Source organism: Falco peregrinus, chromosome 16 (assembly GCF_023634155.1).
Source record: "Falco peregrinus isolate bFalPer1 chromosome 16, bFalPer1.pri, whole genome shotgun sequence".
NCBI lineage: Eukaryota > Metazoa > Chordata > Aves > Falconiformes > Falconidae > Falco > Falco peregrinus.
This window is the reverse complement of record NC_073736.1, coordinates 842,494-859,223: the sequence shown is the minus strand read 5'-3', so window position 1 is coordinate 859,223 and position 16,730 is coordinate 842,494. Positions and strand designations below refer to the sequence as shown.

The 16,730-nt window shown below is 56.9% G+C and overlaps 1 protein-coding gene across 2 annotated transcripts in view; it reads left to right on the top strand.

Annotated features, from left to right (window-relative positions):
• ARL8A (ADP ribosylation factor like GTPase 8A) overlaps positions 1 to 16,730 on the top strand; it is a 28,548-nt gene that overhangs the window by 922 nt on the left and 10,896 nt on the right. Inside the window, exons 2-7 of one of the 2 annotated variants that reach the window (XM_055819733.1) lie at positions 8,988 to 9,068; positions 9,837 to 9,910; positions 11,770 to 11,863; positions 13,059 to 13,126; positions 14,162 to 14,232; positions 14,371 to 16,222. In XM_055819733.1, the coding sequence (XP_055675708.1) occupies positions 8,988 to 9,068; positions 9,837 to 9,910; positions 11,770 to 11,863; positions 13,059 to 13,126; positions 14,162 to 14,232; positions 14,371 to 14,420 (438 nt within the window). In that variant the 3' untranslated portion in view covers positions 14,421 to 16,222. Of the gene's footprint in view, positions 1 to 8,987; positions 9,069 to 9,836; positions 9,911 to 11,769; positions 11,864 to 13,058; positions 13,127 to 14,161; positions 14,233 to 14,370; positions 16,223 to 16,730 lie in introns of those variants that run through there. The other variant, XM_055819734.1, reaches the window with a different exon arrangement.

Sequence of the window (16,730 nt, the reverse complement as noted above, 5' to 3'; positions counted from 1 at the left end):
TCCGGGGGTGCCGGGGTGCCGCCGCCACGGCAGCGCGGCCTCCGCACCCGAGAGGGGCGGCAGCACCCGCCGGGGCAGTCCTGCAGCCCTGGCCTCTCCCTGGCTGCGCCTCCTCAGCCGCAGGGGCCCTGGCTCTGGTGGCGGAGCGGCAGCTGGGGGCCCTGGGTCCGAGAGCCCAGGGTGTGGTTTCACCCGTGGGGGTGCCTGGCAGAGCCTCCCCCCTTGATTTTGGGTGGCTCTCGCCCTCTCCAGATGCCGTGCTGCGAGGCGGGAGCCGCTGGCAGGCGGGTCATGAGGGCACAGGCTGGGGTTGTCACTCCCGGGCAGTTCCATGGAAGGAGGCAGGTGCAGATTCTCCGGCTGTCCTGGCTCCCCTGTGGTCCCCCTCGTCCGTGCCTGCTGATTTGCTCGGTGCCCTGGCTCCAAGGCCAGGCGAGTTATTTCTCCTTGCTTGGGGTGCAGGAAGCTGCTGGGCTGCCAAAGGAGGTTCTGCAGCTAATTTGGAGGCTTCATTGCACTGCAGCAGTGCCCCCCAGGAGGGTTGCCCTTGGTGCTGGGTGCTGCTGGGATGAGGATATTTTTCCTGAAGTGCCCAGATGCAGAGAGATGATGCCTTAAAATGCTTTTCATCCTGGAGACAATGGTGCCCCTGCTCTCGAGCTGCTTTGCTGGCAGTCACCACACCGTCCTCGTGCTGATTCTCCCAGCAGACCCACGCCAGCCTCAGGGGACAGGGAGCTTTGTGGCTCTGGGTCAGTGACCATGAGCACCAATCCTTTTTTGGGGTGACTTCTTCCTCACCATTTTTATGTTTAAAGGTCCTTTTTTGCAGTCCCGTGCTGGGGTGGTATGTGGCCATGCCACATGTGGGCTAGTCCTGCTCTGGACCCGCCATACACTGCTAGCCTGTTAGTAGCAACGAAGGCCGCATTAAAAATGGAAAAGTTATTTAGCGCCTTTTTTAATAACCAGAAAAGCATTAAAGGGGTGATGGAGCTTTATCCCAAACCTGCTGGGCTGTTTTACCTGTGCAGGGCTAGAAATCCTGCAACAGCTCTTTTGCCAGCCTGGCTCGCCTTTCCCCGTGTGCCTCTTGCTCTCCCAGGCATACCTGCAGCTGATGAGGCTCAGCATGGACTTTGGTGGGGTTCCTGCTTCTGCAAGTAAATGCTTCATACCTGGCGGTTTTGCTGTGTGCAAGACCCATGCACCAAGACTCTCTCCACTTAGTATTGCCAGTGTAGGGAAAAGTGACATCCAGGAATTACAGCAGCTCTTGAGGGAAGCTCTCCATGCATGGGCTGGGTTTGTGGTCGTCTGGTGCATCAGGAGGTCTGTGGTGGGGTGTTTAGCACCCTTGCAGAGTGGTCAGGCTCAGGGTGCTGAGCAAGGAGCTCAAGTCCCTGCTGCAGTTTTATCTCTGTCTGTGAAGTTACTTGGAAAGTTCAGATTTTGTGGCAGATACATGCAAAAAAGAGGCACTGACCTCTGAGAAAACATCCTGTAAATAAGAACTTGTTTGGGACAGCTAAGTAACAGCCTGACACACAGAAAATTCCAACTCAACAGGAACTTGCATGAGAACTGTTTGAGCCGTCTGGCTTTGAGGTGACATAATGAGAGTGTTAGAAGGGGAAGCAGCTGTGATTTCGGCTTTGGGGGGTGCAGAGAACCCGTTCTGAAGAGTATCAGATTTTGACGTTGTTGGAGAGATCTTCCAAGAAATCTCTGCAGATGCAGGTGATGCTCCCCAGCTCACGGGGCGATGCTGGAGCTGGAGCTGCTCTGGGGGGCTTGGTGCCATCCTTGTCTTCCAGGATTTTTAGCTGCATTTGGCTGAAAATGGAATCCAGTTGCCTGGAAGATTGGGTGGTTTCCTACAGTAGCCCAGAGCTATGTCTGTGCCGGGCGGAGGCTTTGCTGAAGGCAGCCACAATTGGAGGAGATTAATCTCCCTGGGTCACCTGGCTGGGGTTTTTATTTTTCAGGGCTCATTTTTTCTTTCCCTGGCTGTTGGGAGCCAAAGCTTGGAAGTCCTGCGTGCAAAGGAGGGTTGAAAGGCTGTAAAACACATCTAGTCTTGGTTTTAACCTGAAGCCAGTGGCTTCTACCTGCTTTTTCCCCAGTCTGAGGGTGATGAGAGTGAGACTAGAGGGTGTCAGGAGCTCATCAGCAGGTGCTGGGGATCAATCGGTGCAGGACATGTTCAGAGAAAGAGTATTTTGCTGCTGTTGATTGAAAGTCACAGATCATCCACCTGTGCTAGCCTTCCAAGGGAGGAGAGCCACAGCAACTGGGTGCAGGGATGTTGGATCTGCATGGTGGGGGGGCCTGGGGCAGCATCCTGTGCTTGAGCACCGCTCGGAAAGTTAATTGAATCAATGCTGCGAGAGGAAACCACATCAGCCTTGTATGTGGCATCAGGTAGGATGATGGATGCTGTGGCAGCTGGCCAGCTCTCTGACAGTGCTGCTGGTGGGGGCACATCCCAACAGCGGCTCAGGGGACCACAGAGCTCAGCACTTGCTCCCACTGTCCCTGGAGAGCCACTTCCCCCTCTGCTGACCAGCTGACCCGTCTCGGTAGGATGCACTTAGGTGCCTGAGCCTGGGAGGGGAGGCGGCATCTCCAGGTCATGCAAGGTCTCCAGGGATTGCTGGGGAGGTGGAGAAGAGAGGAGCTGGTGTGAATGCTGCAGAAGCAGCAAGGAGATCTTGCTCTGATGCACTGTCACTTGTCTGTCTGGCACCTGCCTCTCCTAGTAACTCTGGACGTGCTCCTTGTGTGGGGTCTGGCAGGGCCAGGATGGGGTGGGAGATGGATGCGTGTCCTTGTGTGGGGCAGTTGTTCTGCCTCCGCATGCAGAGTCTGGGCCCTTGACAGCAGCTTCCGTCGCACCTGAGCTTCATAATACAGAATGTGGTAGGTTTTTTGGGGGTGTTTCTCCATGTTTCTGGAAGAGGAGAAAGAGCGGCTGGGGCACAGTCTTGCCTTGCTGCTGCAGGCTCTGTCATCATGAGCTAAGAAAAAATGGACAGTGGGTTTTTTCCATGATCATGGAATCATAGAGGGGTTTGGGTTGGCAGGGACCTTTAAAGGTCATCTGGTCCAATCCCCCTACTGTGAGCAGGGACATCTACTAGATCAGGTTGCTCAGAGCCCTGTCCAGCCTGACCTTGAGTGTTTCCAGGGATGGGGCATCTACCGCCTCTATGGGCAACCGTGGCTGTGTTTTGCCAACCTCATATTCTCACCTCAATGGTGGGTCTTTATAAGGGCCTCTGTCTTCTGTGTGCACGTGTGTGTCTGGGGGTCTGAGCACCAGCAACTGGTCTCAAATCAGGGTTCAGAGGGCACTTGTCCCTGGTGCAGGGGACACCCATGCTTACAGCTCACCAGCTGGGAAGAGCAACTGTCCCACCCTGGGTCTGATGAGTGCTGGCATCATGTTGTGCCCAGGTGATGGGTTTTGGGACTGCTGTACCCCTGGCCAGGCTTGCCTAGGCTCAAGCATGTGCAGGTGCTGGGGTTGAGCCAGGTGTGGAAGCATCTGCCCAGCCATGCGTGTCCCACGGCGTGGGTGCTGTCTGCCGGGCAGGAACACTGACGCATCCTGAAGAACCCAAGTGTAGTCCTTGAATCCCCCCTCAGCATAACCTGAGGTCCGGACATAGCAAACACCTGCTAATTAAGGAGTGGTTTCATATTTGTTTATTTATTTATTCGTTTATTTTTAATTAAAGAGCACAAAGTTAAAAGGCAGCCCCGGAAGAATATAAACATCAGTGAGATTGCAAATCTGAAAGGTAGCATGAGCCTTGAGATGCCTGGGTTGGAGATTTCTGGTCTTTCAGAGCAGAGCAACCTTGGAGATAGTTCCAGCTTCAGAGAACTAAGGACTGCCAGGCTGTGGTAAGCTTATTTCTCTGTCCTTATGGCAACTGCTGGTCTCTGCTCTGGCAGTTGTCCTGGACCTCCTGGTCCCTCCAGCAGCCACCTTCTCCTATGGTCTCGCCCCTGGGGATGCCTTGTCCCAGAGGATCTGGAGTCCTCCGAAGGTGTTGCCTGCTGCCCCCGTGTTGCAGGCTTGGCTTGGGATGTGCAGTGTAGAGCAGTTCTGCTTCAGTCCTGTCCCACGTCGATCCCTGAGCTCACAGGACTGGGCCTTCTCGGTGCCTTGCTTGGATCCAGAGACTTTTGTTTTTCTCCAAAGTTTCTATAACAGACTGCTCTGCTATGAAGTAGTGCTGATGCTGGTGGGGGCTGTGCATGTCCAGCACCCCAAAGCCTGGGCCAGCAGCAAGTGGTCACTCTAGAGCCACCAGTGCTTTATGGGGCCACCACCACTGTCCCTCTGTCCAGATGCTGCCTCATTACGGACGCATCCTGAACAAGAGCAACTGCTAATGAATTTGTAGGCACTTGTGGGGTCTGTCTGGATGGAGGTGGGAGCAAACATTGCTGTAGCTCTTGCACAGAACAGATGCCGTCTCCACCTTGGAGTTGAGAGCTGTGCCGAATGTCCTTGGGGAGCTGCTGGGAGCACCTCATATGTGTCAGTGGGTCTTCACCTCAAACACGGCATTGGGTCAGTGCAGCCATCCAGGGTGTTTTGGGCTGTGATGGCAGTGCTGAAAAAGCAAAAGCAGCCCAAGGATTTTCCCTTTCATCTGAGAAACCTTGTTTTTATGAAAGAGGTTGAGCTTGCAGTGTTGGTTACACCGGCGTCACCAGGGCTCCAGGGTCAGCTGGCATATGGCCTGTCTGCCATCCTCAGGCTTGTCCCCAGATGACATTTTTACTTCTGAGGTACAGAGTCTGTGGGCTCAGGGAGGGCAGTACAGCCTGTTTCAGTTCTGGTAGCATCATGGGGAACATAGCCAGGAGGGGGCCCGTGGGTTTTCCACCATACTGAAAGCCTGCAGCGTTGAGTTTCCAAGCTGAGGGGTGCTGCAGAGCCAGACTGTGTGTGTTAATTGCAGGTGGTGGTGGTGGTACCATCTGCTTTGGGGTGGAGGGGGACTGGGGTACCCATCCCTGTCCTGCAGCACTCTGCTTGTCCAGCTCCAGCTGCTGGCCTGCCTGCAGCAATGGGCTCTGGCCGACACAGGTCTCTTCAGCGTGATCACCTCTGCACGAAGGTTTTGAAACCAAAGCATGGTGAGGGTTTGGGGCAAAAGTTGGGATTGTCTCATTCGTGGACCCGCGGGGCTCTTCCTCCTTGCTGCCAGCCCTGGAGTAGCTCCATCCTGCCTGGCTCCAGGTGGCAGCCCCCTTCCCAGGTCTCTGGGTTCCCTGGGAGGGCTGTGTTGCTCTTGGGGACAGCCCTGTACCCTCCCGTGTCTTCTGCAAGGGGACACGGGACGCCGTGCTATAGGTGCCCTGTGATGCTCAGGGCCCCAAAGAGCTGTAAGACCTGCCATAAAAGGGAAACGTTGTAAAGGCTTGGCTTAAATTTCGCTTTTTCCCATCCGAATGGGGTACTCGGGGTCAAGCATCTGACTGAATGGCTTGGCTTGGTGATGGAGACATGCTGGGGTGCTGGGCCGAGCCCATGCAGCAGTGCTGGTCTTTTTTAACTGTTTCAGAGAAGAGCTCCTGGAAGAGCAGTGGCTTTGCAAGTGAAGCTTGTGGCTGCCAGGCGCTCCCACCCTGTGCTGTGCACAAAGCCAGTTGGGAGGTTACAGGTGACAAATTAAACCCCCTGTGTTTCTTTCCAGGTTGGAGCTCGGACAGGGTTCAGCAGAGACTTGGCTGTGCCACACAGCAGGAGACGCCTACAGGAGTGTAGGGCTGGATGGTGTTGAAGGTGCTCCAGGTGCTGGTGGGTGCCATCCAGCCTGGGGCGTGTTGGGACATCTGTCTCTGCCCCATGGAGGACCATGCTCTGGTGGAGACATGACTTAAGATGACCAGGGGCTGGGCTTTCGCCGCTGCCATCTCTGGTCCCCATGGAATGGCTTGTTTGTTAGCAGCTGGGATATGGGGCTGCAAAACAGCCAGTAGTGGGTTATCAAGAGCAGATTGTGTCAAATCAGTGTCATCCTGTGCTTGGACAGGGTGGCAGCTGCCTGGCCACAGCAGGGAGCAGGACCTGGCCTCCTTGGCTCGGCACGTTGCTCACCAGAGCTGGTGAATGTGGCGTGGGGGTAAGGTTGTTGGCCCGTGCCAGCTAGCCAAGGTCCCAGGCGCTGGCTGAGCAGGGGACGATGGCTGAAGTGGCGGGTGATGTGGTGTCCACATGCATATGGCCGAGCATGTGGCTCAGAGTGAGCTGGGGGCACTGTTTGACCCTGGAAAAGCTGGATCCTGGCCACCTCTTCCAGTAACCTAACTGGAAAGTGGGGGGGCTGGGCAGGAAGGTCATTTGTCTTCTAGCCAGGACACCGAAGCAGGGTAGTTTGGGCAGGGTGCTGAGGGGACCTAGGTAAAACCAAGAGCCTGCAAAGACCTGATCCACCCATTGTAGCCACAAAATCCATCTTGCCTACAAGGATTTTTACACCTGGTAGAATCCCATTCCTAAGCAATCAGTGTGGCTGGGCGTGATCACTGGGGTCAGCATGGATGCTGTGTCCATTGCATAACCAAAACTTGGGGGAAGGATGTGTCCAGCGAAGTTTTTGCATGCCTTCAGCTGGGCTGGTGGAGCAGTGGAGCTGCAGATGGCTGGGCCCTTGCAGGTAGCTGAAGATGTGCTGGAGGCGTTAGTGTCTGGGACAGCTGGAGAGGGAAGAGGGGACATTGTGTTGCTTTCAGAGAGCAGCCGATGGAGAAGGAGCTCAGCATGTTACAGCGCTTTGAAGACAATGATGCAGCTGGCAGGACAGCAGGGACCACGCACAGGCCATCCTGGACCACATTGCGTTGTGTTCCCAGCCTGGCCTTTTCTGGACAGCAGGAGTGGTTTTGTGTTGGCCCCTTGGCTGCAGGCAGCCTGGGGGCAGGCGCTGTGGCGGGGGCAGGATTTGGGGCAGGGAGCAAGGCTGTGCTCCACTTATGAAGACATGCCTGCTCCCATCTCTTGAGGGAAAGCAGAAATGACTCCTGGCTCCTGCAGCCCATCCCTTCCTGGAAGAAGAGCTACCATCACATGTGAACCATGTCTTAGGTGACTTTCACATAGTTGGCAGTTCCTGTGGTATGGTCCGGGATCCCCAATGGAGGTGCCTGCAGCTTCCAAGAGCACTTCAGCAATTGCCCTCCACATCTGATAAAAGCCTGATAATTCCTTAAAGCCTCGTCCATAAAGCCAAGTTGAGTGTTCAGCCTCAGTCCACAGGAGACATCCCCCGTGTCAGCTGGTGGTAGAGGGATTCCTGCCTGCTTCCCCTCCTCTGCCCCTGCACCCTTCCTGCCAGTGCCCGGTGTGGTTTCTGGGTGCACCATGGCTCAGAGACCCCTTGGCTGACAGGCTTTGCTGATAAATGCAAAAGGGAAATGAAAAAGGGAAGTGGTGCGTGTTGCAGAACTGTTGGAAGAGGTCAGGAAAACCCTGGGGACTTGCTGACATGGTGGGTCTGGAGGAGCTGTTGGTTCAACCAGATACAAAATTCTGCTTATCAGAAAATGCCATAAATTGCCTTCCATTTTTGAGGTTTGTGTTAACTGAAGGAAAACCCAGAAAATCCTAGAGAAACTGCGATTTAAAGCCAGTAGAGAGCTGCTGGGGATGAGTTCAGTTGTGGTTCATGGTTTCTGCAGGTTTTTGGCACTGATGGCCAAAAGCTCCAGTGCTGTTATCCTGGTTACCCAGCCCTCTTCCCTGTCAGCTTCCCTGGCATCCTGCACCAGGGCCTTCCACAAGGATGCCTTTAAAACGCGAAGAGGATAAACCTGTTCTGAGTCCCAGTGAGGCTGCCTCCCAGGTGGGAGGGTGCTAGAGGCAGAGAGTGAAGGGCTGTGGCAGCTCCTGCTGTTGTGTTGCTGCTGGGGCTGCATGGAGCATTCCCCTCTCTTGCTTGGCCTGGGACTGTCTTGCAGCATTGGGATTTGAACAGCAAACTGGAAGGTGGAGTGGGCTTTAACGGACCAGTGCCGTGTTGTCCTTCTGCTGCAGTGCCGGACTTGCGGGCTGGTGAACCGGCATCTTGCTGCGGCAGCAGAGGGACAGCTCCTGCTCACCGCTCCGGCAGGACTAACCTAGTTTCACAGCGGCCCTGGGATGCTGCGTATCCGTGGCGATTTCACGCTTCTCCTGCCTGATGCGGCTCAGCGCTGCACTGCTGGAGAAAACGTGTCAGCAGCTCCTGGGGCCGGGGCGAGGGGACCCTTTGTGTCCCCCCCACATCACCCGACATGAGCACCCAGCTCTTGCGCACAGGCAGGGTGCAGGGACTGGAGGAGCCATGCAGGCAGGCTGCAGGCAGGCAGCAAACTTGCAAAGAAGAAGTCAGTCTGGTTCAGGCTAGGCCATACATGATCCCAAGCAGGAAACGTGCCAGAGCGCCCAGGACTCGTGGCTGGAAAGGAGCCGATGCAGGAGGTGACTCCCTTGGGCGAGGGGCCGGGCCAGCTGCCTGCACCCTGTGGGGGTCCTTGCAGGGCCGCCAGCAGGTTTTGTGGGAGAGGCTTGGGCCTGGCACAGCTGACCTGAGGTCACTGCAGCAGCTGAAGGTCTTGGCCTCCTCCTGCAAAGGGCTTGGGGATCCGCCTGGAAGGGGCTGGGTTGGGTGAGCCTCTGCCACCCCACCAAGACAGCAGGGTGTCTGGGGCTGGGGGCGGCAGCTCACTGCGGAGCTGGGGGCTTCACCAGGGCACCCTGCACCCCATGTAGCAGCAGCAGTTCTGTCCTGCAGGCGTGTTGTCTCCTTGGCTCTAATTTTGCTCCTGGTGTGAACCAGGAGGGGGTTTGTGCCATGCCTGCTGCAGGGCTGGCAGAGCGTTTGGGGTTATTTCTAGGCATGCTGTCAGCCTCGCTGCACTGCTCAGGGCAGGCTGGTGGGGTTCCCATGCCTCCTAACGCAGTTTTACCTTGTTCCTTGCAGTCAGGACAGTTCAACGAAGACATGATCCCAACAGTGGGCTTTAACATGAGGAAGATCACCAAGGGGAATGTTACCATAAAGGTAAGGTGCAGATGTTATTGCCGGTGGGGCCTCTTGCAATGAAAGGGGAGGGAGATTGGTGGGCCTTCTGCTGGAGGTTGAAGGATGCCAGCAACCCTGGCTGCAGTTGGCAAGATCTGCCCTGTTAGGCTCCTGCGGGTGCCTGTCAGAGGAGATGATGGGAAGGGATGTAGGAGATCTGGACCCCTGCAGTAAGAGCTAGTCTGGGCTGCGAAGCTGGACGTTTTCTTAGACCTCTGGCTTGCTGGTGGGGACTCATGGATATGGTCACCTTGCTGAGGGTGGGAGCAGTCACGGCTTGCAGTGGTGGTGTCTGCCTCAAGAGCAAAGGGAGAGGAGGTTTCTGCCCCTTCTGGATCTTTCAAGGGCCCTGAGTTGGATTGGGAAGTAAGTGTGATGTGCTTGAAAAGCTGATTGGGGATCTCTGCCTGCTGCAGAAACATTACCAAGAGCATGCTGAGTGGTTTGAAATGACAGATGCATCAGTGAAAGGCCAGGAGGTGCGGTGGGCATTGGAGGAGTGCCCCAGCTTGGGCCAAGGGGTCCCTCTATGCCATCAGAGGCACATCACAGGAGGTGTTCAACACTTCCCAGCCGCCCTTCCTGAGATGTTGCCTTTCTTTGAGTCAGGAGCCTCCCTCGTTAGGTTTGAGCCGGAGAGGAGGGGATGGCAGTGGGTTTGGTGCATGCCTGGTGCTCTGGCTGGGTGCTATGGGGAAGGGTCATGGGCAGAACGGTAGGGTAACCACGACCATCTCCCTCTCACAGCTCTGGGACATAGGTGGCCAGCCACGGTTTCGCAGCATGTGGGAGCGGTACTGCCGTGGAGTGAGTGCCATCGTGTGAGTATGCCTGGGAGCTGGGAGTCCCATCACCCATGCAGTGGTGCTGAGCCCCACTAGCAGGTGGGGGCACAGTCCCATCACCCCACCCAAGAGTGCTGGGCAGGGCTGAGCAAGGGAAACCGCAGTGCCTTCGCTGCCGGAGCTGTGTCAGGACTTGAGATGCTGCCCCCTGGGACTGGTGCCCCCACGGGCTTTGAGCACAGGGCAGCCAGGTCCCCCCCAGCCATGTCAGACCCTTCCCTTTCCAGCATCACTCAGCCCGGCTGTTCCTTGGATCTTCCCCTTCCTCGCTCCCCTGCTTCCCCTGTGCTGCCTGTTCATCGCAGGGGCCTCAGCCCTCCGGCCGGCCGTGCGGCTCAGCCCTTTCCAAGAGGCTGGTTTTTATGGGTGGCTGCCAGCAGCATGTTTCCAGGTTGTGATGGTGATGTGCTGCCAGATGAATCTTGAGCTGAGAGAAGGAGTCTCTGTGCAACGCCCACTGCTGACTATCAGCAAGTTTATGAGTGTCCTCACACATCCCCTGCTTGCAAACATTGCGGTAAGCGCAGTCCCAGGGAGCCCAGGCTGGGGATGAGCCTGGCAGGATGCTCATGGGAAGCAGGCTGCCCACTCCTAGGGACGAGTATTTACCCTGGGAGACCGCATCAGGGTAGCTTAAACACAGTCAGAAAATCAGATTTATGTGATCTTCACCAATTGCCCGTGCCCCAGGATTTTGGGGGGCTGGGTTTCTGTACTGCCCTTCCCAACGGTAAGGTCTGGCAGATGAGGAGGAGTGAGGGACCACGTGTCTCGCCTGTTGGGACAGCAGTGTCTGGTCCTGCCTTTGCTGACTGTCACCATGCCGGGACATGTCCTTGACATTCTTTATTACGTGAGCTTTGCTGTAAATGACAAAATCTCAGTTTTATCACTCCTTTTACTGCCTCCTTCCATAGTTTCGTAATTTTTCCAAAGTGGCCTGTCTGGTTGAGAGGAAATGAGGAGACCCGTGACCATCTGGGTCACACTCCAGTCTACCTTCCTTGCCTCGACTGTGTCGCATCCCTTTTCTCTTGCCTTCAGCCCTGCTTCCCCATCTGGTGTGATGAAGGCTTGTGGCAGTGCCTGGTGGTGTTTTTCCCTCTCCCTCTCAGTACAGCCATCCACATTTTCCTGTGAAAAGCCTAAAGGCTCTTTTCCTATTTTTAATAAACTCCACAAGGCCTGATGAAGCTTGATGGTGTTTCCTACTTCTCTCCCAGCTTCTTGATCTTTAAAATAAGGGCTGCTTTGATCAGTTCCTCTCCCCGGTTTGGGCTTCACTTATGCCCTTTGCAGGATGAGTGTCTGCCCCGAAGTGTTAAACCCTTCCCTAAATCTCCCCCGTCTGCTCAGGCTGATTGTTGGCTCTGCGTGCCCTTTGCTCCATGCCCAAGACTGCTTCCATCAAGAGGACGAGCAGGGCCTTCCCCCTGTTCTCCACTTGTTGCTCTCCGTTCTGGGTGTCTCAGTAGGAGCTAGCATGTGCACATGAGCCTCACTTGGGTGCGTGGGGACACGTGTCTTGCAGCTTCCTCTGCCAGGGCAGTGCCTGGGCTTCCTTCTGCCCCCATGCCCCTGTGGGGATGGGGGCAGGGAGGTCACCCACTCCCCTGGGAGACATGAAGGGCTCTCAGCCCGAGAGCCTTCATTGGGAAGAGAGGTCCTGGGGGAAGGATCCCGTTATCCATCACCTCCATGCGCTGGCTGAGGAGGCAGCGGGGCTGGTGCGGCTGCCACGTGAGCAAGGTTTGGTGGTGGCACAGACCTCTCGGCACAGCAATGGGGCATGGGGACCTTGGCAATTGCACTCAGGGGTGTCTCTTCCCTTGCAGGTACATGGTGGATGCTGCCGACCAGGAGAAGATAGAGGCCTCCAAGAATGAACTACACAACTTGCTTGACAAGCCGCAGCTCCAGGGCATCCCGGTGAGCTGTTGCCTGGATAGGTCCCCCCCAGCCACTCACAGTCCCCTGGCTCGTGGCTGACAGGGTTTGCAGCGAGGGTCTTGCATCTTGCAGAGCAGATTCGGGGAGGGGATCCCCTTCCCTGCTGCACTCCTGTGGGAGCTGGGGCAATGGTGCTTTCTAGCCCAGGGCTTAGCCAGCCAACAGGGAACAGAGCTTTAGAATAGACCTGAAAAAAACCCTGATGTGTGATCTACCCTCTCACATGAATTTGCACCTTATTTATGGTGGGGACATAAGGTCTTGTCTCCTAGGAGAGCACCTGCTGGGCTGTGACATTTGCAGGACTTAGGACATGGTGGCAGCGCAGGGTACTCTGCGCGTGCAGGGGTGGGATGCTTACGGAGCATCCTAAATCAGCATCCTTTGAAAGGAGCTAATTGAGGATCTTGCCACAGATATCAAACGTTCACAGCCAACTAAATTAAGCTCCCAACACAATGTGCTGCATTTGCAGCCCTTCTGAGTTCTCTTTTTTTAAGAATGACTCCACAAATTTAATTTGGGAGATGCTGTGTTACCGTGCTGCTGCAGAGGCCCCAGCTTACCCCAAGAGGGCTGCCGCAGCCTCCGTGCTGCCCTTGTCAGGTGACAGTCGCATGGTGTGCTCCAGAGGGATGAATGAGACCTGGCGGGTGATTATTTCCCTTGCATAGTCTGAGGATGCCTTTGTGGATGTGAAAAGCCTTGAAATAAGGAGAGATCGGTGGATGGTGCAAACAGCCGTTGCTTTTTTGGGCGGGCTGGCTGGCTGCCTGTGAAGAGCAGATTCTGCATGGCATCCACATCTCACTTCTTCCTGGTAACGTTGGATTTAGCTATTTCACTTGACTTTTTGCTCAAAGTCAGTATGAGTCTCCTGAGGATGGCATGACAGATGCTGGTGCCCTTCAGGGAAGACGTGCTGTGGGGCCAGCTTTACACTGGGACTACAGGGTGCACAGGAGGTGCTGTGTGTGGGCTAATTAAGGCTGTTAATTGAAGTGCTCCTTCTGGTTGCCTTCGGAAGGGGTTTTCTCTGTCCAGGCACGTCCTGGTGAAGTGGCCAGCCAGGGCTGTCTTGCATCTCAAGCAGGGCCTGTTTCTGAGTGGCAGAAGCAGGTTCCTGCCTGGTCTGGTGGCCTGAGCTTCAGACGTCTCCTCTCCCGCCCTGCAGGTCCTAGTCCTGGGGAACAAGCGAGACCTGCCCGGTGCCTTGGATGAGAAGGAGCTCATTGAGAAGATGTAAGTGTGCCAGTGGCACTGGTGCCTACGGTGGGACTGTGACACAGTGTGACCTTCCTCTGTTCCTGCCATGTCCCCTGGTCACCCTGCCATGCTCTGCCAGTGCTCTTTCCCCAGCCAGACTGGCATTGCAGTGCCTGGGGTGGGCTGGCAGAGATGAGTGGCTGGGGATGTCGTGAGGCCCCAAGGCAGTGGCTGGTGGAAGTGACATCTCTGCTGGTGGGGACGGGGAGGAGCTGGGAACTGGTGCCAGGGCTGGGTCCCATGTGCCACACGGTGGCGTTGGGGCCCGGGCAGGCACAGTGCTGGGCGGGGGAGCTGGGCTCCAGCCACCCTCTGGCAGCTCTGCCCCGCTGCCTGCTGCAGGCACTGCTCCCCCCAGCAGCGGGCAGCCCTCGGTGCTTTTGGAGGTCAGATCCCGCTCTGGTGTGTGGCACCATCCATGTACCCCTCCCTTATTTTGCCACGTTTTGCCGTGCCAGCACGTGGCCTCGTCTGCCTCCAGAGATGCTGCCTCCAGCTCACCTCTGCGTTGCCGGTGGCCGTCCCCTCCCCAGCAGATGGGGGGGAGGGTGCTACACTGACTCATGGCATCTCTGCTCCTGGCCAGCCACTCCTCAGAGGTCTCCCCTGGCCCATGGCCATCTGTGCAGCTCCTATGCTGCCAGCTTTGTGCTGCTCCCACGGCCTCCCTACCTCACCTTGCCGCAGGGCTGTGCAACCAGGGTAGGGTTTAGGGAGGGAAGCCGTGTGATTCTGTGGCCAGGCTCTCCGTGGGGTTGGGTCCCTCCTGCCCTGTCACATAGTACCCACAGACCAGACCTGGCCGTCAGTCATGGGCATGGTGCGCTGGTGTCATCGCTCAACCCATGTGCAGGTCCCTGGGAGCCTGGGGAGACGTTGCCCCTGCAAAGCATTCCTTGTCTCAGAGCTGAGGCTCAAAGGGAACCTTCAAAGGCTGCCCAGAGGCATCCTCCATCGCTGCTGCTGTGCAGCCCTGGCGGCCTGCAGCCAGAGCTTGCTCCTCTCCTGCAGGAACCTCTCCGCCATCCAGGACCGAGAGATTTGTTGCTACTCCATCTCCTGCAAAGAAAAGGACAACATTGGTGAGTACTGGCAGCTCTGGTGTGTGGCTGGGGGGGCAGCCCGTGCCCATAGGAGCAGCATGCCCAGGCTGTTTGCCCAGGTACAGGAGGGGGTGACAGCCAGAGGGAGAGGCTGCAAGTGTCCCCTTGCCTTCACAGACATCACCCTACAGTGGCTTATCCAGCACTCAAAATCTAGGAGAAGCTGAGATCCCACGGACTGCGGCTCAGATCGGGAAGATGCCATTGTACAAGCCCATGCCCCTTCTCTCTCCTGTTCTGTCCCTCCAGCTCTCTCTCTAGATGGGTATTTTTAGGGGACCCCAGACTCCGCTCGCATTGAGGTGGAGCTCTTGTTTTTATTGTAAAGAAAATGTCTGACTGCCCTCCTCTCCTCCTCTGTCTGTCTCTTCCTCCCATTTTGGCACTGTTCTGTTGTTGTCTGTGTATACAGTATATATATATGTATATATATTTTAATTTTTTAATTTAAGCGATAGCGCTGTTACTAAACTGGGCCCTGTGAGCAGTAGGCAGGCTGTGGGCTCCCCAAGGCCGACCAAGGGTCAGCACTGGGAGGAAGATGAGGGTGGTAGCAGAAGGCAGCCCCTTGGGGATGGGGCTGTGCCAGGCTGCAGGCAGGTCCCCCAGGGCTCCCTTGTCCCATCCCGTGCCCTGTCTGAACTCCCAGGCAGAGAACATCCTGGGGATGTCTGGAGCACACCCGCCTTGCCCTTCCTTGGGCTTCAGCCCCACGAGCAGGGTTTGGGGGGCAGGTGATGCTGCCCCCCAGACTCCTCGGCCCTCCAGGGGGGACAGGGACTAATCGCAACCCGCTGCAGTCAGCCTCCCCACCATTGCCTCTGGCTGCCGTGTCACTGCGCCCCAGCCCCTACTCGCCACCCGGCTTCCCTTGTTCCCATGTTCCTGCCCCAGCCCCTGTGCTTGGGCCAAATTCTGCTCTGCTGCCCAGTCCCGTGCTGGGGTGGTGATCCGCAGGGCTGGTGCTAGTGCAGGGAGGGCCCGGTGATGTGGCAGCACCCATGGGGGAAGCAGGGGGCTGGCTTCTGCCTCCTCCCTGGCCCAGCTGCCCCCAGAGGTAGCTCAACCCCACGCAGCTTCTCGGGGCAGCCACGCTGGTTCCCCACGTGCCAAAAAGCATCGCCTGTGCCCGGCTGGGAGCTGCTGGCTCTGTCCTGGCCGAGGACATCGTGTGGGTATGCCAGGGGGGGGGACACACACGCATGGAGCCACCTGGAGCTGCGCACGAGGCTGAGAGCCCCTGTGTGCACACGGCTGCCCACCAGAGCCAGGGGTGCTCTGCCTGCCCCGCTCCCCGCACTGGCCGCTGCCTCCACTGCCCTGGCTGCGGGGGGATGCAGAGGCAGGGGGGCAGGGGGCAGTGGGGCTGGGGGGGGGCACGGTTGGGTCCTTATCCACAGGTGGGGAAAAGGCAAGAGGAAATGTTGCGGTGGTCAGGAAGGCTGTTCCCATCTGTGCTGTGTGATGAGTTGTTGGGTCTCTGCAGGCACAGCCTGAGTGTGTCACCAGGTTGTCTGGGGGCAGGCTGGGGACTTGGCTGCACCGGGGGGAGACGCTGGCAGCGGGAGGGTGGGTGTGTGGTAGGGTCAGGTCAGCAGCACAGCGGGCAGGTGGCTGATCTGTCCCCAGGTTGGGGCAGGGGGAGAGGGTTGCGGTGGCCCAGGGACAGGGGGCTGCGGGGCCCCTTTCCCGGCCCTTTACTCGGCTCTGGGGCGGTGAGGTCAGGGGTTTCTCTTCTGTTCTCGTTTTTGCAGAATTGCACAAAGAGAGGTTTCCTTTTTTTTTTTTTTTTTTTTTTTTTTAATTCAATGAATTGTAAAGTGTTGTCAGCCCTCAGCCCCCCCCTCCCCTCCTTTTCTTTTTTTTTTTTTTTAAGAGATATTTTGGCTCAGTTTTGACCTCTGTTGAGAAATGATTCTTGTAACTGTACAATTTTTTTGCCTCCTAATAAATTAACAATTTTGCGTTGGGGGGTGTTGCAGTCATGTTACTGCCGTGCTGTCGCTGCTGTCTGTCCCTCCTCAGTGCTGTGGGTGAGGGTCTCTGTCCCCCAGGTGGCACTGGACACCTGTGTGGTCATGCTCACCCGAGGGGTGCTGGAGCCAACTCTGATGGTTCCAGATTCCTCGTTTTCTTGGCCTTGATGCGAAGACAAGCTCGGAGAGCTCTGGCTAGGGCCATTGCTGCTGCTGGACCTTCCTCTGCCCCCACATCATGTCCCAGGGCTGCAGCAGGGCCCTGCTTCGATGCTGGGTTTGGAGTGGGGTTGCAGCACGGTTTGCCCCCTTGCCTGCGCCGGCACCCACATGGAGGCTGTGGCCACTGCAGGCAGGGGCACCCCTGCCCCGTGTCCTCTGGGGGCCGGCCAGACTGACCCCCACCAGGGTTTACCTGGGTGCCAGGGCTGGAGCTCAGCCCAGCCCACGGGGGTGCTCTGCTTGCCATGGGACTATGTGTTGCCTGCAGCCCTTGGTGAT